This window comes from Pyxicephalus adspersus, chromosome 2 (assembly GCF_032062135.1).
Source record: "Pyxicephalus adspersus chromosome 2, UCB_Pads_2.0, whole genome shotgun sequence".
Taxonomy (NCBI): domain Eukaryota; kingdom Metazoa; phylum Chordata; class Amphibia; order Anura; family Pyxicephalidae; genus Pyxicephalus; species Pyxicephalus adspersus.
In genome coordinates, this window is record NC_092859.1 from 103,573,050 (window position 1) to 103,597,647 (window position 24,598).

The 24,598-nt window shown below is 38.7% G+C and overlaps 1 protein-coding gene across 7 annotated transcripts in view; it reads left to right on the plus strand.

Moving 5' to 3' along the window:
- SRPK2 (SRSF protein kinase 2) overlaps positions 1-15,145 on the plus strand; it is a 79,163-nt gene extending 64,018 nt beyond the window's left edge. For 6 of the 7 annotated variants that reach the window (XM_072401684.1, XM_072401686.1, XM_072401685.1 and 3 more), the window contains 5 exons: positions 4,926-5,026; positions 5,111-5,218; positions 6,905-6,974; positions 10,276-10,368; positions 12,932-15,145. In XM_072401684.1, coding sequence (XP_072257785.1) covers positions 4,926-5,026; positions 5,111-5,218; positions 6,905-6,974; positions 10,276-10,368; positions 12,932-13,116 — 557 coding nt within the window. In that variant the 3' untranslated portion in view covers positions 13,117-15,145. Of the gene's footprint in view, positions 1-4,925; positions 5,027-5,110; positions 5,219-6,904; positions 6,975-10,275; positions 10,369-10,719; positions 10,813-12,931 lie in introns of all 7 variants that reach the window. The other variant, XM_072401691.1, reaches the window with a different exon arrangement.
- The last annotated feature ends 9,453 nt before the right edge of the window (positions 15,146-24,598 follow it).

A 24,598-nucleotide genomic window follows, 5' to 3' on the forward strand; every position in this document is an offset into this window, starting at 1 on the left:
AAAACAAAAAAAACTGAATTATCTTACACACTTTGGGGTGTATTTATAAATGATTTCCCTATCATTTTGGCCGTATGTTCCCTCCCAGCCATACGAATCTCTCTAAATTTCTATTCAACTATTCTCTCTGCACATTTCTATTCAACCTCTCCATTTCTACTGGTATCTACCCCTCCGCTTTCATACATGCCATAATTCTCCCTATCCTGAAGAAACGCTCACTAGACCCCTCCCTACCTTCTAGCTAGCGGTGCTATCTCCTTCTCCTATATGTTTCCAAACTTCTTGAGTGTCTTGTCTACAAACGACTTACCGATTACCTGAGGACCAACTCTCTCCTTGACCCCCTCCAGTCTGGCTTACGAGCTGCCCATTCCACTGAAACAGCCCTTACTAAAGTGGCCAACGACCTCATCAAAGCTAGGTCACAAGGCAACTTTTCCCTCTGTCTTCTCCTTGATCTTTCCTCTGCTTTTGACACTGTACATCACCCCCTTCTAATACAAATCATGCGCTCCATTGGTATCAGTGACACTGCTCTCTCTTGGTTTGCTTCCTATCTGTCTGTCCTATCTCCTTTCAAGTTTTTCAATGGTAATTCCTCCTCTCCCACTCTCCTCCCTGTTGGGGTTCCCCAGGGATCAGTGCTTGGACCGGTTCTCTTCCCTTTGTAGACCTCCTCTCTCAGTAGTCTCATATCCTCCTTTGGCTTACAGCACCATCTGTATGCTGATGACACTCAAATCTATCTGTCCACTCCTGACTTGTCTCCCTCAGTCTTGGATAAGGTCCCATGCTGCCTGTCAGCCATATCATCATGGATGTCTGACCGATTCCATCATCCCCCCTCAAATTCTTCATCTCCCCCTGACATATTTCTAACTGTTAACAACACTGTTATTCCTCCCCTCAGGCACGTTGTCTTGGCGTCACCTTTGATTCTGCCCTCTCATTTACCCCCCATATTCAGAACATTTTCAGGTCCTGTCACTTTCACCTGCGCAACATCTCCAAATCCGCCCCTACCTGTCCCCTGAGACCACCAAACTCCTTGTACATGCTCTTATCTCTTGTCTGGACTACAGTAACCTCCTCCTCCCTGGTATTCTGCTAACCAGACTCTCTCCCCTACAATCTATTATGAACGCTGCAGCCATTCTTCCCACTGCTCTTCTTCAGCTGCATCTCTTAACTGGCTTCCACCTTAGAATCAAAATTAAGCTCCTGTGCTTTGCTTTTAAATCCCTCCACAGTTCTTGTCCCACTTACATTTTTGACCTGGTAAAAGAAAAAAAATACTCCCCCAGCCGCTGTTTCAGCTCTTCCGATGACCTACTACTGACTTCCTCATTCATAACCTCATTACATGCACCGCTCCAAGACTTTTCTAGAGCTGCCCCATCTTTTAGGAATAGTCTTCCTCGTCCTATTCGGCTTGCTCCTACTTTCTGCTCCATTAAAAGAGCACTCAAAACCCATTTTTTTTCAAACTTGCCTACCCATCTTCTTCTGTTTTTTGAAACCATCACTACTTCCCACCATTACATATCTCCCCTCCCCTGTGTGTTAATTCCCCCACCTCCTAGATTGTAAGCTCTTCGGGGCAGGGTCCACTCCTCTTGTGTCACTGTATTCGTCTGTCATTTGCAACCCCTATTTAATGTACAGCGCTGCGTAAAATGTTGGTGCTATATAAATCCTGTTTGTTAATATTAATAATAATTAATACAAATTGATGCCATGACTCATTCTGCCACCTAGTGGTCTATTACCAAAAGTGTACAGCAGTCACAATAGTAAATTCTGTATCTTCTAACAAATTTAGGGATGAATCTAAGTCAAATTGGCAGGGGAATAATTTACAAATACACATACACCCACTTTTTTTTTTTTTGTATTTTTAAAAATGCTGCATTGGTCCAAAATTCATTTCTAAATTCAACTAAACAAGCTTTATTTCTCATAAATGTCATGTTTAATAATTCCCTGGAGTAGTTTTTTCTGCTAATAATATTCATCCCATAGATACTCCCTGAGCTAAAGATTATATCAGTTTTTCCCTCAATCGCCATAACATTTTTAGGCGTAAAGTTCTGTGCAATAATTTTTGGGACTTTTACTTATCCAGTACTACAAAAATAGTATAATGTTCCCACTTTTATTTATAAAATCTGTGTGATAATTCCATAAGCAGCTCCTTCCCAAAATGAATGGGCGCCACTATGCATTTGTGGCAGCCTGTTGGCTGAGCAGTAATGCTTAGTAAACAGTAACAGTAAACGCTTACATAACAGAGCAACACACAGCAGTCCTTTTTTGGGGTGCCATTTAAGAATGAATAGCAACCCAGCACACTAATCCAATCCTTATGCCTTTCTTCACTTTGTATTAATGCATACATTTCTACATTTGTGTTAACACTCCATACTAGTAGGAATGAGCCCAAATTACCAAATACACATATGGTGATTAAAATACTGCAGGTGTTATGCTTTTGAAAATTGACATAAATGATCAAATCTAAATGGAAATCCATTGCCGATCCGGGCAGTAAGTCCACTGATTGTTTAAATCCCTTGTGCAGCTCTGTTCGCTTCTATGCGGCTCTGTCTATTCTCACCTTTTTTGGAAAACAGCCCATAGAACTGAATGGGACTCTACTGTGTGAGTGGGCAGCAGAGCAGTGTGGCATATAAATGAATCGCTTAGAAACAAGTTCACAATCATACAATCAGATGCAATTTGTGCAGTAAATGTTAGATGAGACATGCCTTGGGGGAGATAATTCTTAACATTCCTTCCAATAAAATTGTGTGAGCTGGTAAATGTACTAACTAATATTGTGTTTAGAGTTTGGTAATGTGAGTTACATGTGGACATTCATTGTTCTCCCCAGCACTGTCTGGCACTTTTCAGTAATCGCCCTGCTGTTTTTTTAGTGGTTAACAAAAAGTTGGGGCACTGGACAGCTGGGCTATGACACAAAGATGATAGAAAAATAGTAAACACTAAGATGGCAGGCATTAGAAAGTTGGAAGTATAGGGGACAGAATTATGGGGTTACTGGATTCAATTGGCAACAATACCTGGGAACACTATATTTGTCATGTGTTACTTTGCCCACTTTTTTGACCACCCACATACAGATTCTCCCCACCCAGCTTAAAAAACAATGCTGGGGAACACAAGACATGGATACATAAATTAGGTGTGGCATTTGTTATTTTAGGAGCACATAGAAGTCAAGTATTGTGTTTTGTCCACAGTAAAACATTTTGTAATAGAGCTGTAACTAAAGCATTTGATCAGTTTAGTCAGTAGTATCTGTAGTGATCTCAAAAGAGGGTTCTGTGCATGATCCAAGCCAATAGTCAAAACATTCTCTGAAACACTAATTCCAATTTTAATTAAAGGAAATACAGTTTAAAACCTGGCTAATTGTTATAAAATAATACATTACTTAGGAATAGCAAAATGGTAGACATGTTAAAAAATGAAAAGCTGCAGTGTTGGATCTGTTTAAAAAATACTATGAAATGAGTATAAAATCCACACGTGTTATGATATAAATGTAATATGAAGTTCAAAATTGCAACTGACAGACTTGTTTTCATGCTTTTGGTTTTGGTGGCTTGCAGTTTTCAAATTATTTCAACAGAAAAAGTATAAATATTTATCATGGCAAAAAGTGCAGATATTTCCCAGTAAAAGCCTGAAAGAAGCCTTGTGTATAAATGGATAAAATGTTTGGTTTTTGATTGAAGAAGTTTTATAGTATGTTAGCTGTAGGAGAGGTTAAAGCAACATAACAATAAATATAGCCATTGTTGTGATACAAAAAGTTCAGTGTAGAAACTAACAAATTAATTTTCTTGAGTTGGTGACCAGCACACAGTATTAAATATGTATCGAAGAACAGATACAGTTGTATCCTGCAGAGGAGCACTTTGGTTTAAGTTTGTGTGCAGAAAAATGACTACTTTTGTAAGCAAGTAGGTCTATAGAATGTATACTGGGTGGTAGGAAGTGCATGTGCAAAAGCTTCTTACTCTCCACCCAGCCAGTCCAAATGTCTGAAGATTACATGAACAGAAGAATTATGGGCAAAGGTGCTGATGAGGGAGGTTAAAGACGTCATGGCGCTGGAGCAGATGCAGATATTTCTGAACGTTTGTTCCTTGAAGCTTCAAATCTTTGTAAACATCCATTTAAGTACACTCGAGCATCAGATGTATTATAAATGGGTGTCTAAATGGGAATCTAAATCTTCATCTACCAAATGAATAAAATAGAAAATCTTCATATGTAATATTATGTATATATACACACACAAACTGAAAAAAAATTTTGTACTCCTGACATAAATTATCAAAAAAAGGTACACTAGACATTCTATATATATTTATTTTTTTAATTTACAGTGGCAACCCTATAGGTTTATACTTATTGAAGTGTAAGATGCCCGATATATAAGCACAAGTTTATGAATTTTTAGTTGAATAATGGTGCCAGGTACCATGAGCTACTATTGACGAAAATAAAAAAGAAGAGACCATGATGCATGTTATAACACTGAAAAATTCGAACTGTTGTGTTTTACAAACTTTGAGTATGGAATATCAATGAATTTCTATGTACTGTCCACTCTATTTTTTTTTTTTTAAATACCTGCTATCTACATTAGGGGTCCCCAGGATTTTTGGATGGGGGTTGGGTACCTTTTGCCCTCCTTATGCACACGCCTATGTCACCATTTCCTTTTTTTTTCTTCACCCCACAGTGCACCATGAGCCCTCCAAATGCCCTATTTCGAGGACTCTTGATCTACATAATGCAAGCTACGAGTTGGTTACCAGCTCAGATATATTTTACATTAGACACACAAGATCTTTGTTTCTAATATTTCTGATGGATGTATTTTACAGATAAAACACGTGCTGCAGACCTACTGGTAAACCCACTGGACCCAAAAAACGCAGACCTTATTAGAGTTAAAATTGCAGATCTTGGAAATGCTTGTTGGGTGGTATGTATACATTAATCATGAGTAAGTGTGCTGGTCTCTTAAGTTGAAACTTGTTATTCATGGGTGTGTTTTTTATATGTGCAGCACAAACACTTTACTGAAGACATACAGACAAGACAGTATCGCTCCATAGAAGTTCTCATAGGAGCTGGTTACAGCACCCCTGCTGATATTTGGAGCACGGCTTGTATGGTAAGAAATAATTGTTAGTTTTGTCCTAAACATATACTTATTGGCATTGATAACTATGAGGTACAGAAAAGACATAAACAAACCCATGTTCTTTGACATGGTATATTTTCTATCTGTTAAAGTAAACTACACATATGTCTAAACAGATAATTGCACCGTTTTTGATTCTTCTAGTTTAATTTTTCTCTCTTGAATAAATTGTGAAAGATTCTGATCAAACGTTTACGAATAAACAAGAATAGGCAGCCTGTTTGGATCCCTGCATGCTGCATTTGGACACCAATAAATACTAGTTCTTAGCCACTGTGTTTCCTAGGAAACTTTGTCCTTCGCTTGCTCAATTTACTGGACACAGCTCTGGGAATGCAAATGAAGTCATTGTTAAGGCTGTACACATTTTTTTCTCATTTATTTGAATAATTTGTATAGCAGCATATATTTCATGGTACTCATGAAGAGCCAATCAAATCAGACCTAGACGGCAAAAAAGCTTACAACTTTGTGCCAAACAATTCTGTAAACACATGGTTGGATCTGTTTGGATGGAATGCTTGAGAATTTTCTAAGTGCAAACATAAAGGGTTTCTTGTAGGAGTATAAAAAACAAAGCTACCATGTTTCTTTTTTTTTTTCTAATTCGAAATTTGACTTTTTATTTTCCTATATACTGGATGGGAAAAGGGGTCAGGTGGAGCCAGCAATTTTTTCTAAATTCAATATTATCCTAATGTTGGCGACAATAGGCTACACTCACTTTCTCCTTACTACTCCAGTTACTGGATAACACAGCTCATTTTAACACCTAATATAATATAGAAAACAGCAAAACAGTTATATGCACTAACAAACACTGCGTTAACAAATAGAGAGCAACTCCATATCATACAAGACATTGGTAAATCTGCAGAAATTCAGATGTCCAGCCCTTACTGCACACCTAGATGTTGTGAGCTCTCTGGATAAGGCTGCGTACGTACTTTTGTCGATGGAAAGGTTCTTTCACGATCTTTCCAACGACATATGAGTTAAAGATGCATGAACGAACACTGTACATCTGGTCTTTGGGGAGAGGGAACAATGACCGAGCCGCATCCCACTGCACTCTCCCCTCATTTGTATTCTGGTTGTTGGTCAATCATGGATCCCCCGGGACGCATTCCTTGAACAACGTCTTGACGAGCACTGTACACACCATACTAGCCCTGAAGCGAAAATTGGAAGAGAATCCGCTGACGTGTGCATAGCCTTACACTTTCTCTTTCAAGTGCTACAAGATACACTGTTGCTTGGAGTGTAGACTACACCATCTGATCAACATACCAGCTGCTGCAGAGCAATTAGAGTTACAGCATTTATCTTGCACAGGGAGGAGGCATGCTCTGCTGCTTACTCCATTTTGTTTAGCTGAAACAGGCTCTTTGAGCATTGTGCACATCCCATAGCACAGACCACACTAATTAGGGACCCCTCTGTCCTCCATTTAGTAGGACTGGGTATGTTACAGTCAGGAAGTGTGTCTTCTGCAATGCCTTTCATTAATAATTCTGAGACATTTATCAAGCAGGAAAAAAACAAAATATGCCACTGAACACCCAACAAAAGCAAATGGGTGAGGCTGGAATTCTGCTTTAAAGATGTGCAGATCTGTCAACATATTTTAAAACTTTTCGTTTTTACCCTATACAGGCATTCGAGCTTGCAACTGGTGATTATTTATTTGAACCACATTCTGGAGAAGACTATTCTAGAGACGAAGGTATGTATTTCTCACACCGGGGAGCAATGAGTTAGACACACACACTTACACACACCTTTATAATGGTGGTGGGTTTTGCTTCTTTTCATGATTAACACTGCTACTATATATTTTGTATTCTTACTTCAGTAAACTTGGAGCCATTTAGCCACAGATTTTTCAGCCCAATCTTTTATAAAACACTAGTTAGGACCACCAAATCATAAATGCAGTATATCTGGTACAAATGCCTTACCTTTAAAGTGAATATATGCCCGGACTATGCATAGTAAAGTATTTACAGATTTCAAACAAGCAATGAAAAAAAATCAATGCACCATTGTTGGCTTACCACTCCAGAATCCTAGATTAGGTGGACTTTTTGGTCAGACTCAACTGATGAGAAACTAAGGAAACTATAATTGCAGAGACACTTATACCTAAATGGCCACAGTTCTACTTTAAATTATGAATTTATCACAGATGTATAAAAAAGCATATCCTGTTTGATGCTTTGGTAAGCCAACCAATTACTGATAACCAACCATATATCCACTTATTGCACAACTAAACCCAAAATACAAAAGGTCACCACTATACATACAGGAAATTTGTGAGAGCAGTGGATGCAATAAGTGGCTGAAAAGACATTGAGTTCACATCGTGCTCAAACCTGGATCACCAGGTCACACCTATTTGTTTGACACTATATAACTGTAATGTAAATTAGTTGAGCTGTTGTCCTTAACATAGCAGTGTTATTGGTTTTGGCATTACAAAGGTTCACAGGTAATAACGGAGACAAAATGCAAGTGCCATGTAACCCAGGCAGACTTCCCCATGAATAATAAAGCCCAACTCTAGTCAGTACTTTATTTTTATTTAGCTGTTTTTGACTTTATCCAGAACTGGATGATACAGCAATAAAAAGTTCACAGGTCTGTGTCTATTATAAAAAAAAAACAAAATCGGCTTTTGCTGATGTCAGTGTCCACATTAGAAAGACTTCCCTTTACTTCATGTTCTGTTAGGTCTACTACACATGAACAGATCTGCTGCTAATTAAATTGTTTTCCAAATCGGTAAAGTCCAAAAACACAGCACACACATTCAATATATTGCGCCCTCTGTGTTCGACTTAAACTCAACTAAAGGAGGAAGGCTGTATTCTTTTAAATAGGCTTTTTTGTGTGTTATGGGGAAAACCGCATGGGAAGGTAAATATTAATTGATGTTTATTGTTGATGTGTAGCTGTTTAGTTAGGGATCAATGCATATGTAGAAAAACTGTAGCTTCTTTTTACATTGTTCTTTTTTGTCAATCATTGCTGTATTTGTCTGGGAAACCATTAAAAACCACGCACAGTGGATTGTTAGCCAATTCTAAGATAGGTCTTTAGATAAGGGTAAAAGAAAGTGGGAGTGCACATCAAGATAAGAAGGGCCTTTTTATTGAATTTATTATTTATTTATTGTCAATCGATGGGTCATTCACCATTAACCAATTGAGTTTTGAAGATGGCAGGGCAAGGGAGAGGTTGTGGAATTTCCAGGCCTTAGCCAGTGAGATTTTGGCCACTAACAAGATCTTATTACATAAGTTTTAGCATATTTCAGTAGAAGCACATCAGTTTTGCTTAGGAGAGCCTATACCCAACTTAAAGACAGAGAGGTAAGTAGCGCCGTTGACATCAGTTTACAGACCTTATCCCAATATTGCAGTCCCAAGCACTGGGCATGACCACCAAATGTGCCCCATGCTAACCTCGCCCCCACAACCCTGAAGCAGAGGTTGGAGGAACCCCGGAAGCACCGAGCAATCTTGGTGGGGACTAAAAATCATCGCAGCAGAACTTTATAATTCAGTTCAACTAGGCCCATGTTGAGGGAAATCTATGTATAAATCTATATATAATCTTTGAGTTTTGTAGCATATTTGGAAGTCTTTTTTCTCATAAATAACTTTGTCATGTTTTGTACCAGAATTATAATTGTAGTGTCAATTTTAACAGAAAAATATATATTATTAAAAATATTCTATTTATCTACATCCGTCCTCCCCCTTAAAGCATAACTAAACACTCATGCTACATATCTCTTTGGATTGTATTAAAATATACAATACTTTTTGCAAGTCAATTTCAGCTAAACTAAGTCATGCTTGTTCTAAATAAACAGTATATGCATTACTTTATTCATCATTATCATTATATACAATAAAATGTCTATAGCAATGCCTCTACTCCATAAAAAGTGTACAGGTGTCAAATGTCAATATTTTTTCCCAGACCAATACAGTCTTGTTATATTCGTGTACAATATTCTTTAGCATAAAAATGGTCAAAAAAAAATGTCATCAGAAGTCCACTTGATCTTCCACTTTTTTCATAGTTATTAGTTTACATAGTTATGTAGTTAAACAGAAAGAACATCAGATAAAGCTACATGTTTAAAAGGTCCTCATGATATGATTTCAACATGTTTATTTCTTCTTATAATCAAGAGTGAAGTGGATGGAAATTGTTCAGCAAGCTCATTTTATTTCATAATGTCACTCAGACAACATTAAATCTCTGTAAGACATGCATTTGTTTGAAAGCTGCCAGCTGGGCTACAGTAGTATGTAGTCATGAGAACCCATCAAATAGCTTGCATGTAGGTGTGATTTGCCAGTCATTAGACACAATTAGTTTATGTACTGAGCTGATCATTATGTCAGCAACATATCAGTGAGATGGGACAACAGTCTTCTGGCATTACAAATCAAGCCGTTTGTCAATTACTTCTCTGCAGTGCAGGAAGCAATGCAAATATTTGTGCTCTTTGTTTTAGTAATATAGCGTCTAGGTCTGGTAATCCGAAAGGTCTGTAGGACGTTTACCTAGTATGAAGCAGTTATATTGGAACAAAGGTATTCTAGATATGTATTTTCTGGAATTTGCAAATCACACCTATACATGAGGTCCACCTCATGTTACTAATTTAAAATTTTGAGCTGGTACCTGTACACAAAAATTAGTGTCAGGTTTATAACAATATATTGAAGACTAATTTTCTCTAACTGGCGTACCAAGGCTGTTCTTCTCCCTCTGAATCTGTTCATTCTCATGCTTTATTGCTTGATTTATTCCGCAACATAAACTCTGATCATGAATTTTACTAATGGAGTTGCTGTTCTGCTGAGTCTTGTCTGCATGGGTTTGCCCCATAATTGTTTTTGAGTTTTATTTTAATTAATTCTGTTTCCCTTCTCTTCTTTTCTTATCTCATTCTCTTTTTTTTTTTTTTCTTCACTCCTTCAATTCTTTTCTCTTCTCCATAGACCACATAGCACACATCATTGAGCTTCTAGGCAATATCCCAAGACACTTTGCTCTGTCTGGAAAATATTCTCGGGAATTCTTCAATCGCAGAGGTAGTACCTCTTTCCTACAGCAGGCATTGTGATGCAGACAGAATGAATCTTTATACTGCTTTTTATTCCTTGAAGCCTAGAACTACTTCTGGTACTACTGTTGGTCACTGTTCTATGGGTTTGTGGAAATGAAAATATCAATGCAGCACTTTTATTCATACATTCAGAAAAGTTGTCAACATGACTTTGGTTTGACAAATAAAGTTGTAGCAGTACCACCAACAACCTCAGGGAAGACCTTCAAAAATGAGGAGATTGGTTCTGTCTGCGCCGGGCCTTCTTTCTAAATGTATAAAATGTACTGATTGAGTTGTATGTTTCTGTTTTGCTGGCAATATTCTTCAAACACAGATCACATAGCATTGATCACTGAACTGCTGGGAAAAATCCCTCGAAAATTTGCTATGTTGGGAAAATATTCCAAGGATTTTTTCACCAAAAAAGGTAACTGTGTTTCTGGACTACCAAGTTGTTTTAAATGTAGGGACGGTGAATGGTAACCTTTAAAATGTTTCCTCTTTCGCGTTGAGCTGATTGAAGGGGTTTTCAATAAAATGTATTTAACCGCTCCCTTCATAGTAACCCATACCAAGTTATTCACTTGGGACAGCTGGACCACTGTATTTTACATTTATTGACAACCTAAAGTCCACTTCCATAAATATAAATAGTAATAATCGAATGCCATTATTTTTTTAATTGATGAAATACCTGCAGGAAGAATCTAAAGGGTGTGTTTCTATTTCAGTATTAGGCAAGCAATAATTTATAATTTAACAAAATGACCTATGGTATTACCTATGATATTTTTGAACGCAGTTTGCTATGATGTAATATTTACATTAACAGCATACTACATAGCCCTATGTGTTGATGGTAGGCACTAGTGTGGCAGTGGTAGTATTTAAAGCTCATGATGTCCCAAGGAAATTTTGATTTTTCATAACATTGGTCTGTCCATTTGGATACTAAAATAGCCTAATTAAATATTTGATTATTGATTTTTGGTGAAACCAAAAGCTTTTTTTAAAGAGAACTTGTATTTTGAAACTATACAGATTGTCCCTATGTAACTCTACTTTCAAAACACATTTAAATTGGCTGTTAGGTTTTAATACTTTGACCTAGTGACCCATGGAGATCAGGAATGACTTCTCTCTGATGCCATGAACTTCATGGCTTTTCGAAATCAGTGGTTCCAAAAGTAATGAGGCCAGAGACCGCCAAGCCTTGGCATTTTCAAACAGTTGGCAATGGCAGCCTCTGTATTTCTCGCTGTACAGGGTAGGGTTCCTGTTCGGTGAACCCCCGGGAGATAATTTTGCAGCTACAATCTGCTAGCATTGAATGGTGCCTATAACAGCAACATTTGACCATAGTTTATTGTGATGTAAACTCATCCATGTTTGCTTACTTACTAAGTGTAAAAATCTTCAGATTTTTTTTTCCTCAGTAGACTGGAGTTCATGATCTAGACATTCCTAAGAAACATCTTGTATATGACTATAAAAGAAAAATTGTTTGTGCATAACATCCATTCCTTTTTTTAGCTTTAGTTCAGTGACCCAAATCTGATGGCTTGTTGAATCTCATTTGGTGGTTTTTCTTCTCTTTTACCACCTGCTGCCCACAAACTTTCATGTCACAAGCTTTGTCTAGTAACCACTGCACACTCCAACCCAGAGGTACTTTCCAGCTCTGTTGCTACAGCCGCATTGGTTTTTGCGGGATTTGTCCTATGTGGTTCCTTACATTGTTTGATAGATTCCTGTGTGGATTGCACCAGGGGCACTAAGCCTGATCACTGGTCACCACAAGCTCGATTTTCCATCTATTGGCTGCTACAGGCACCTTTTCAAGTGCATATTATTGGTTTTATTTCCTTAAAATATACTTTACTGTACTAGATAATTTTGTTATGTTGCATATCGGACAGTGTACCAGGATACTTAACTCTAGTGCAGGTTATCCTAATCATATATACCCTATTATACACTTGATGGACTTTGTATTAGGGTTAGAAATCCAATACAATGGGCGTGCCCTCAGGCATGACTATTAAAGAAAAGACAATTTTCCAGAATTTAATCATAAAAATTTATAATGACTCCTTGGCTTGATTTAGTTAATAAAGCTTTGGTAATGTCCTTGACAAAGAATGAACTGGAACACCATTTGAGGGGTCATTCTCACCAATATGTCTGCAGTGAATGGTTGAAGATGAGTAGCTCAGAATGCCAAGCCTTGAGCTCCAATTTCTGCAAATACAGCTTACTAAATTTTGCATTTTTGAAACACGTTTTACAAATGCTGTACCTCTGATTTATTATGAACTATATTATCTGTATCACCACAGTGGCCTGCTAGTAAATGGAAAGCTAAAGCCACAAATTGCTTTATAGCATCTGATGTGTACACCATTCCAGATAGTTGTTTCTTAAACTTTATCTCTAAGCTTCTTTATTTCATGCCAGTATTAAAAATGTCTGAGGATCGCAACACATTTGTTACATTATAATAACGTTTCTTCTTTGTTTACTAATTATTTGCTTTATTAACATAGGGGAGCTTCGACACATCACTAAACTAAAACCTTGGAGTCTATTTGACGTTCTGGTGGAGAAGTATGGCTGGCCACATGAAGACGCTGCCCAGTTTACAGATTTTCTCACTCCCATGTTAGAAATGGTTCCCGAGAAACGTGCATCTGCTAGTGAGTGCCTGCGACATCCATGGTTAAATTCGTAGGATATTGCCCTCCGTTTGTTTGGACTCAAACAGCGACTGTCACAATATCTGTAACAAGATTCTGAGTGAATTGGCTTTAGCTTTCGACTTTTCTTTTAGAAGTACCTTGTTTCGTTTTCCTTTGCTTGGTGTGCGCTGTGGTCAATGGAAAGATTAGCCTCTGTGTCTTCAGTTTTAAGCTTTACCGACCCACTTTTTTCTGGGGACCGGGACATGGGAGAAAAATTAGAAAAAAAGAGGAAAAAAAAAAGAAGCCTAATCTGGTCTTGTTTTTCATGTTACGTGGCATTCAGATGTCCAATTTTTGAACAAGAAATACATTTTTCCATGTGTCTGCCAGATTTTGTAACTATTTATGAAAATAAGTTTTAGCAGATGTTGGGTAAATTCAAGCTTTTGAAATGACTAACAGGCCTAATGCATGGGTACTGTAAAAAAAAAAAAAAAAAAAAATTTTTACCTTACCATTCTTGGGATTACCATTCCTGTACTATAGTGTATGTACATTCACTTTGTAAATGTTACTTTTCAAGGACAACCTTGCAGTGCTGGAACAGGCTGCTGTGTGTCCTTTGCCGATCTAGCACTGAAAGGGTTACCTAACAGAAAACGAGTTTGCAAGTCCAAAGCAGATTTATCTTCTCCATCTAATTTTTAGTAAACTTCTGCATGTAGTGAACTCCAGCCGGGTTTTCCGAAGATGTGCGATCATTTTCCTAGGTTCAGTAACTGAAGCTGCTCTTTGTTTTTTTTTTTGTTTTTTTTTGTTTTTTTAAGCAATTGCCCCAATAAGGCACTTTAGGGAAAGATGAATTCTCTGTAGTTTAAACTGATGTATGCACATGACAACATTCATAGTACTTTTTAGGTCTTTAAATTGTTGCAGCAACATTTTATGTGTTCAGGTGAGGTCAAGCCCATCTCTGCATACTTTTAGCTACCTCCTCTTTGCAAAATACATTAAAGTCTGCACACTCGCAAGAGACCTGTTGCATTGTATGCTGAATGAACTTGCCCCATCTGTCTCTGGGATAAAGCCCAGAAGTTTTAGTGAAAAGATTGTTCCAGGAAAGAAAACCCCTCAAGCTGGAGCATCACTTTTCAATACTTTTCTGTCTTTACACAAATATGAAGTGTTTGGGCCTATTTCATAAATAGTTTTAGTAGCCTTTTTACACCCAATCACTGATTGATGTGTTAAAATAATAATTATGTGGTTTGTGAATGAAATTGATTTCCATATAGAAGCTTTGGAAGGATATAGAACTGAATCAAGAAGTCAGTTAACATCAGCTAAGTACAACAGGCGCGATAGCGTGTATTATCCTAGACAGCTAATATTTATAATAATTTAAAAAAAAAATCAACTTTTATTGGACTGACTTCTTACAATTGGTAGTATTCTCATAAGGACCTATCGATGTTGAATATTGCATTAGCTATGGAAAATTGCCACTTGGGATACAATGTGTGTGAAGTCCAACGTTTTATTATATTTTTGCACATATGCAAAATAACTTAATAAAGATTTTAAAACCAACTTGCTTCGGTCTGTAGTGCAGTGGGCATAGTAGCTCTTTACTCGTAATATTCTGACCGTTAAATAGCCCATTTCACAACTGCTTAGGTGTACATATAATTCAGCATTATTTTTTTAAAGAAATGCACTGGTTACATGTATTTTCAATAAACTAACAACCTAGTAATTTGTTTTCCCTTTTAAACATTCGGTTTGTTTTGCTCCCTGTACAATGGCAAATAGAATTACATTATGTTAGAGGTGATGCAGATTTTAGAATGTAAGCAGAGATCTATTTAACTTTTTTTAAGTCTGTGAATTGAATGTAAATTTATTTCTGGTTTTACAATTTATGGTGCCACTTTGTTTTTTGATTTATCCATTGCGGTTTAATCACAAGCCTTTGCAATAATTAGATGTGAAAATACCCAGTGTTGTAACAGTAACCAATTGTGGTTTAAGGTGCTTGCAGTTGTCCAATAAAATGTATGTTTTTTTTTTTCATAACAATGTGATCTGATCTATTTTTTTCTAACCTAAATCTCTATTTGCTGGGATGCATCAGCGTCCCGGTGTTACATGACACACCTACCCATGTAAAAAGGGCACAAGATATAAAAAAAAAAGACAACATGAAAAAGCACATGCGTAGAAATGCACTAGAGTAAAATCTACTTGCTATCATTTTTGTCCGTGGCAGGGGGAGAGATGTTACCATCCAACAGCCAGATCCTGGATCTGCTGAGTATCAGAATTTTTAAGACTTGGGCACAGCGCTAGGAGTATCTTCTTGTGATGTTTTTGATGCCCAAGATGTGTTCCCAGGATGTTACCAGAAGGATGGTAATGTCACTTCTTTATTGTGGTGGTGTGTAGAAAACTGTGTATTTTTCTTTCTTATTCATTTAGGACACGGGAAGTCTTTATCCCTCACATTATTCTTCTGCCTACATAAAAATTGGATATTGGCAAACAAAAACAACTGTAGACCAGACCAGAATAATACCTACCAATACCACCATGCCTCCATTTTGTGCTAGTGTCCTAGGAAGACTGATGTACTGTCTTAAGCTCCGCTGTGTTAAGAACTAACATTTTGTTTTTACAGTAAAGACTGCTGGAGCTGTCTCTCTAGTTGCTGCTGGCATTGCCTTTGTGCCCTTTCTCTAAATGCTCCCTTAATGAAAAGGAATGTCAGGCCGAGCACCAGGTACTTTCGCCTTACTTTTTTTTTTTTTTTTTTTTTTTTTTAGGTTACTAGGGGTCATTACATGTTTTTGCCAGTTTTTACACAGAAGGCTGTGCAACTTGGCATTGACATCACTTATACTATACAGTGTCAAAGGAAGTATCTCTCTGCTCCTGCTTGCAAAATCTGTCGTTTTCCACAGCTTTTGGATCGTTTCCTGTTGCCTGCCAACTGTGACTATAGTTATCTCATTCCATGTGACCTTCACCTGCTGTCAGCTGTCCAGGTTACTTGGGTATTGTGGCCTTGCCTCTGTCCTTGATCCTCTACATAGTTTTACCATCACATTGTATTATTATGTTTGATTCTAATCATGCTATATTGGGTGCCCCCAGCACTTACACTCTACTAATGTTACCAGGGCTAATTGTAGTGTGCCTTCTGATTGTACTGAATGTCTGCATCCTGGAGTGCATTTTACCTCTACTATCCACTAGTGAGTCCTCACTAGCTTCAATAAGTATGGCTGGATCCTCTCCTCTCCTGGCTGAGTTTTACTAGAGTTTCATAAGACCTTATCATATATTTATTTGCTGACTCCTCATGCAGGGGTTTAAAGAATGCTTCCATTCTCTTTAGCAGATTCTACAACTCTGTTTCTGAAAAAGTAGACTGTGTAAAGTGTAAAAAAAATGCTGTTTAAAGTGTAACCACTTTTGTTTAGATACCAATGCCCTCTTGGAGTGATCTATGTTTATTGCAAGCATTTTACCAAACTTTGTTACAGATTCATATCTTTCACCAAGGTTTGTTATAATCACTTGTAATACTTTTAGTGGCGCCATGCAATAAGTGGCAAAGTCTGCACCCCTAAGACATCCCTTCTCCCTTGGGAAATGTCTCACTAAATGGGAAATTGTGGGGGGATGCCTAAAACTTAACTTGTTTCTTTTTTTAGGGAAAATCAGATCAGGTCAGGTCTGGACTATCTAGTTTCACTATTTTGTTATAGAGCCACATTGATATATTACATGGTGAATGGTGTTTGGCATTGCCTTTACATGGTGCCGTCCCAATATCATCACAAATGCTGGGTGGTATTTTAACTGCACACTGATAACAAGACAAATGCTTTCTTTCCCCTTTGACATTAGACAAAGCTACCATATTTTCATTAAAACAAAGTGATTAGTCAGACCACAGGATGGTTTTCTACCTGGTCTGAATTCAACTTAAATTAACTCCGTCCTAAGAAAGCAGTTGTGTCTCTGGATCATGTTTACATGGTTTCTTCTTTGCATGATAAAGCTTTAACTTGAATTAATAGATATAACAATGTACTCTGTTATTAATACAGTGTTTATATATAGCGCTGACATATTATGCAGCACTGTACAAAGTCATGTCACTAGTTGGCTCACAATTTATTGTCCCTATCACAGTCTTACGTCTTTAGTACATTCTAAGGTGTGTTCACAGACACAGATTGTTTCCAGAAGTGTTTCTGAGCCCATTCAGTAATTTCAACTACAAAATCATATCTGTTTTAATGCAGTGCCATTTCAGGGACTGAAAATCAAAGCTATTAGTATTTGTTTTCAGCATTCTGCCTTGCATACAGGGATTTTTGGGGGCATATTTATGGCAACCCGTACAAAATATATGGGCTATCAATGTTCCCTAAAAGCACAAGGCATACGTTGTGGTGTGCTGCAACGCAGGTGTGTTGGGATGCCATTAAAATGAATGACATCAGAACGCAGCAACCTGTTACAAGCATTATAGTGCATTGTGGTAAAGCATGTGTTATATCAATGCCAGTGTTTATTCAGCACTAAATCTTCAGTTGATGTACTATAGATGATAAAATCCACAATTGCAGTTTTACTTTGAATGCTATACCTTGCAAGAACAACAGTTTTGCAGGCATGCTTTTAACAAAGTCTGCATGAAATCTGTCAATACTCTTCTTCACCAGGGTGTATATCTGGCTTCTGTGATCATCAAAGATGCTTACTTACGGTACATGTCCTCTTCTTTCCAGCACATCAGCAGTTCAGCTTTGCTGTGTGCCCCTGCCCTTTTTCCTTAGGTATTTACCAAGAAGCTAACATCATTACAAGCCCTGCTTGTTTTCTTGTGGCATTCCCATTCTGGGATACCTAGTCCCCACAGGATTTTTCAAAAAACTTGAACACTCCCTTTCCATTTCGATTCATTAAGATAATACCACAGCATTGAAATACATCAGTCCTCAGTAAGCAACCAGAAGTCTTACCAGTGTGGTAAAATAGATCCTGTACTGGGCAGAACTTTATACCCCACTTTGATAAGCAGTGTATATTTACAGATGTGGACAACCCAGGGGAGCGGTCCGATCAAGCAGAGTCTTTACAGGACCTGTACAGCAGGTGGGTACATTGTTTGTGGACCTCCAGGTTCAACAAAAACTTAATCTAGATCGAGAAGAAGTGGATGCTGTTGTGGTTTTGTCAGATCAGTATACTCTGATTTATGCCTTTCCACCTGAAACTTTCTTTCTTTCTTTGGGGGAAGGTATTGAAAGGCATTCCAGTGAATTTTATTACTCAAGAGAGGTCCAGGCAGATGTTATTTGCTGACCAGGTATGATGCCAGACTAGAATGGCATCTAGAATTTCCCGAAGGCTGATATTCCATCCTGCTGTATGGGTGCTGGCATTACCTGCACAACTGGTAAAGCCCAGGTTCTGAAAGACAAGAGCATCTCTAAATATGTGATATCCTTAATGCTACAAGCTGGGAGTCTACTAATTTGCAAGGTATAATATCAAACATGGAAGGCATGTTTCCCTTGGTGTGAGTCTGAGGGCTTCTACATCAGGAGATTTTGGAAAGGAGACAGAGTAACAGCAGGAAACTTACCCCAAACAAAATCTTTTCTAACCAAATGGTCCAACATTTGACTACAGTCAGGTAATGGAACCATTGAGTAACAATATGCTTTATTATCATGTAACTAGCTCCTGCAGCAGATTATACATTAGGCAAAAAAGGGCTAAACTCTGCTTAGTTTTGTATTTCAATATTTTTATTAATTTTTCAAAAAAGAAAAAATACCCAAGAAATGGTGAACAGAGACACATACAATATGTATATAAGAAAAACAAAAAATGTACACACACAGTAAATGGCAAAAGTCCAGACCAGTCAAAATAAAGACTAAAAACAATAGTAAACAATCAAGGAAAAACAGTGTTTAAACATTGTTGTAGCATGACATTGTGTCTCAATTGTATACATATGGGAACAACCAACAAAAAGGGGAGGAAAGGGGAAATAGAGGAAGTATGAGAAGCTGGGGCGAAGACTTCACTATATCTGTGAGTAATTTTATGCAGATCATTATCTATGTCCTGTGGAAAGAAATCCATGGCTCCCAAATATCATCAAAATTGACTAGCGAGTTCTTTAGAGTATGGGTAAGTGTATCATAACCCAGTTCAATTTGGTAAAAACGGGATCTAGTGGTTTTGATGTTGACTTCCAAGCTTTGGCTAAAGAGATTCTACCTGCCAGTAAAATCATCTTACTCAATTTCATCGCCGTTCTGGAAAGGGTCATGGTCAGTTTGTTAAATAGGGCTGCCTCCAGGGTGCTATGAATCTCACGCTGTAAAATCCTAGAAATCAAGGTAAATACCTCGTCCCAGAATTCCCTAGCAATTGGACAGGATCACCAGATATGAAGCAAAAAAACCTCTAGAATTGCAGCCCCTGGAAACAAAGGGAAGACTGATGGGAACATTTTTGCCAGTCTATCTGGAATGAGATACCATCTAAACATGACTTAATAGTTGGCTTCCACCAAAGCGGAGTTCAAGGAGACCTTAGATAGCGAGTAGGCCGTATCCCACCAGTCCTTCAATTCCCATGTTCAGCTTCCCAGTCTAACATATATTTAAGTTTACCAGAAGGGGAGACTAAGGCTGAATAAGTAACAGAAATTTGCCCTCTTGTGGAGGCTATAGATGAGCAAGTGCTTTTGAATGGGGAGGATCGCATGGGTCTCGGGGCCTGTCTGATTATTGTGTTGATAAACGAAATCAATTGTCTATAACAAAAATGTTCCGTTGTTTACTGCTGCTGTTTCGGCGTTTACTGGTTAAATAATCCCAAGAAAATACTGCTCGAACATCCATCAAATCTTTCACTCTTTTAAAGCCCATTAAGATCCACCAAATAAAATTTTCTAGGTGCTTGCCTGGTGGAAAATCCGGGTTATTCCAAAGTGGAGTTAGAGGCTTGTGTGGGGAGGATAACTTTGGATGATTGCAGTATTTATTCCAGAGCTGAATGGAGTGAGACAAAGCAGGGCATCTTATAGTCCCTCTTGGCTGTTTCTTGCGCCACATGAGAGATTCTATAGAGCCCGGGAAACTATCATGATTCTCTATCTCAACCCATGGAGGTCGGGCTCCGTGCAATGTACTCAGTGACAGTTGCGCCACCTGTGCTGCCACATAGTAGTGTTTAAGGTGAGGGACTCCCAAACCGCCCATTTGCTTAGGAGCAAATAGTGTATCTTTACAGATTCTGCTCATTTTGCCTGCCCAGATGATCTTCATTATTTTAGATTGGAGGAGTACAATCTCCTTGAGGGGGACCTGAATTGGTAGAGTGCGAAATAGATTAAGTAGCCTGGTAAGAAGGTTCATTTTGACAGCAGAAATCCTCCCCAGCCATGACGGGTGAATGGAACCACCGCTGAAGGTCAGCATAGAGTTTCCTGAGCAAAGTGTGTAGTTTAGCCTGTAAGAGGGGGAAAGTTGGATACCCAAGTACTGAATTGAGTCATCACTCCAGCTCATCAAATTTGCTTTTGATAGCTGCTAGCAACCCCAAGGGAATATTTATATTAAGAACTTGGGATTTGGCTTTATTTACCTGTAGGTCTGAGCATAGAAAAAAATCTTTCAAAAGTTTAAAGAGCTTGGGCAAGGTGGTAGTTGGGGAAGTGACAAACATCAATTTATCGTCAGCAAATAGGACGCATTTGTGTTCAACCGGACCACACCTATTTCCTTTAAAATTTTGGTTGTTACGCATGGCTATCGTTAATGGTTCGATTGCCAAGGCAAACAGGAGCGGAGAGAGAGGACATCCCTGTCTGGTCCCCCTTCTAATCGGGATAGCATTAGCGATATTTTCGCTTCCGCGGAATCATAGGGAGCAAGCAACAAATTAGTAAAATGAGAGCCAAAATCCAAACTGGAAACAATCCTAAACAGATAATTCCAGGAAAGACTGTCAAAGGCCTTTTGGAGGTCAAGGGAAATTAGCATTGCCTGACGTTGAGGTCCCCCGTCCCAGTTGGAGTTTACTACTGATATGAGGTCAATTGCCCTTCTAGTTTGGTATGGGGCCTGTCTGTGTTGCATGAAGCCCACCTGGTCCAGATGGATATAAGCCCCTAAGAAGGAGCCCAATTGAATTGAAAGAATCTTCGTTCAAGGTCCCAATTATTTAAGGAAATCGCCCTATAATTGGCAACCTCCGAAGCATCTTTCCCTGGTTTAGGAATCACACTTACAAATGCTCTATTGGCATCGCCCGAGAGAGGGTGCCCCTCCTTCAGAAAATTAAAATAACCAAATGTGGAACCAAAATTGAACAAAATGTTTTGTAATACAAATTAGAAAAGGCATCCGGGCCAGGTGAGCTGCCCATTTTAAGAAATGTAAAAACGCCAACTGATTCCTCAGTCGTAAAGGGCTTTTCTAAGATCTCTATATGCTTTGATTTTTATTTGGGAAGGTTAAGATTTCAAAGAAACTCATCAATTCCATCTCAAGAAATCGAAACTGTATATATGGCCATAAAATTCCTCAAAAACTGAGAGAATTTTTTCTGGGTTTTGTGATAACCTACCATCCTTGATCTTAATTTTGGGGAGGGCGTGAGATATAGGCTTGGGGTTGAGTTTATTAACCAAGAGGCTGCCCGGCTTATCACTCCAAAGGAAGAATTTGTGTGCTGCCCAACCTATAGATTTCTCTGCTCTAGTTGTGAGAATTAAATTAAGTTCAGTACATTTTGGCTTCCATTTGAGATTTCAGCCCAGAAAGAGGATCCTTTTTGTTTTGTAACCGTAGCCTGTGGTATTCTTTAAGATGGTAATCAATAAGCTTATTTTAAGCCTTTTTGCGTGAGGAACCTATTTTGATAAATTCACCCCTAATATACGTTTTATGGGCTTACCAATTGATAGCCGGGGATGTATCACTAGAAATATTGATCTGAAAGAAACCGCGTAGAAGATTTTCTATTTCTCCTTGTACCAATAAATCAGAGACCAAACTTTCATTAAATCTCCATCTAAACCCAGCTTGGGTCCTGCAAAAGCCCATTAGATATATGGCCAAGGGATCATGGTCAGACCAGGGAGTTGACAAAATTCGGGCCCCTAGTAAGCCTGGAAGCATGTGGGACTGGACAAAACCATGATCAATACCTGAGTACTGGTTATGGGCCGCTGAGAAGTAGGTGTAGTTCCTAACTGATGGGTTAATTTCCCACCAAGTATCTATGAGATCATATTTTCTGAATAAAAAAAAGAGCCCATAACTCTTTAATATGATCAAGAGCTAGATTAGAGTCACCTAACAAGATAAGAGAGCCTTTCACTTTAGGCCATATCTTGCCCAGTAAGGTGTGAAAAAATACGAAACTACGGATATTAGCTGGGTACCAACATAACCAATTACCATCAAAAACCTACCTCTTGAGTCTCTGAAGACCTCTTGAGGGGCAAAATTCAAGCTTTTTCTAAAACACAATAGGACCCCTCATTTCTTCTTATCTGAATTTGTGTTGTAAAATATGGGATAGTTTTAATGAAAGTATCTTGGGACAGAATTGTTGGAAAAATGCGTTTCCTGCAAAGCTAAGGTATCTACTTTCAGGGAGTTGTAGTAATGGAACGCTTTGGACCTCTTAATCAGAGAATCAAGACCCTGAATATTATGTGAGAGCAATGTTAGCTTGGGGGAAGTAGCAGAAACAGTGGGTGGCTCAATCGACATTAAATCGTAATACAAATTGAGCCAATTGATGTGTGGAAGTGATCGTAGGAAATCTGTGTGAGAACTACTTGTAGGGGGAGGGAGACGGGGTAGGGAACCAAAATAAACAAACATCCAATATACAAGAATATGATGTGCTAGAACAAGAAGAATCGGGTCCTACCCCAAACCCCAGGAAAAACAAAGTCGCGGACATCGGGGGGGAGGTGCTCCTCCTGTCTTTTCAGGAGCTTCAAAAAGCTCCATCTCATCAGGGAGATTTAGTCTGGGTCAAAACAATAAATAAGAACCGAACAAGATTCCCTGTTGGTTGGGGGCATGTGTGCCCCCCCCCCCCCCGGGTCCCACAGCCCTCCAAATCTGAATATAGTGGCAGATGATCCCCTCATTAGAAATATGGCTCAACATTGAAAGAATATCCTGATGGGATCATAAGCTAGACATGGGCTCGGCAAAAAAATGTATACTGCATTATATCTACCACAGCAATAGGGCACCAGATTGTCATCCACTCGATAAAAACTGCAACAGGAGAGCGTCCAGAAAAAAAATGTTCAAGGTGTCTTTTGATGATGTTTGCCATATGCCTTGACTTTGTTCCAAAGTGGGTAAAGAGAGGTAGAGGCTTCAGTTTCTAGCGTGGATGGGAGCATCTTCCTTCGGGTTAGGATCCAAGGAAAAGCTTTTCCTTTCCAGCTGGAAGATCAATTTTAAAGGAATTGCCCATCTATATTTAATCTTGTGGTCAATAAGAACTTGTAACAAGGTTTTGAGTGCCCTCCTCCGTTGAAAAGTAAAGGGTGCTAAATCTGAAAAAACTTGTATCCGATGGCATTCCATCTCAATATAGTCCAGACCCTTTGTTGCCTTCAGAAGAACTTCTTTATTAGTGAAATAGTGGGGCTTGACAATCACATTCCTGGGAGCACCATCCGGCCTGGGCGCCACAAGAGCGCTGTGGACCTTGTCAATTTCAAAGTTGTAGATCCAGTAGGTGACCTTGCAGAAATCGCCTCACGCCGTCTGTAACATCTTTCACGGGTTCAGAGAGGCCTCTAATCCTAAAATTACTTCTACCTGATCTATTTTCCAGGTCATCAAGTTTAAGTTGCAGATCCTCGATCTGGTTGTGCAGAAATGAGATTTCTTTGGAATTCTGGGTAACTTTTGAAACCGCGTTGTCTACTTTTTTTTTTTCAAAACCATCAATTCTAGTGCCCAAGTTCTGTAAATCTTGACGCAGCTCAGTGGTGATAGTCACAGTAACCTTAGCCAGTTCTGTTTGCAAAAGTGCAGCCAGATTTAAAAACAGCCTGCTTTCTGCCAAGGGAAGCTCAGAAGGGGGTGGTGAAGCAGGGGGGTCCTGTGAAAGTACATTAAATTTGGATCCAGTAATATGGGAAAAATCCTGAGGGCTAGTGGAATGCTGAGGTTAGGGGAAAGCTGCTCTGCCTAGGTGCTTGCCGGTGAAGAGTGGGGGAAACTCTCTTCCCATCCTTTAGAAGCTGTGTAGAAGCTCATACCTGTGGAGGAGATCCTCCCCTTCTCTGATAATGCAGAGCCTGCAGCCATGTGTGTTTCCCGGGGGGCCACCATCGTGGAAGCCGACCACAGAGATTGAGACCGCTGAATGTGGTCTTTAGATTTAGTCCCCGACCATCCTACAACTGTGCAGAGAGGAATCCGGATCCTGCACAGCTGATCTGTAGCG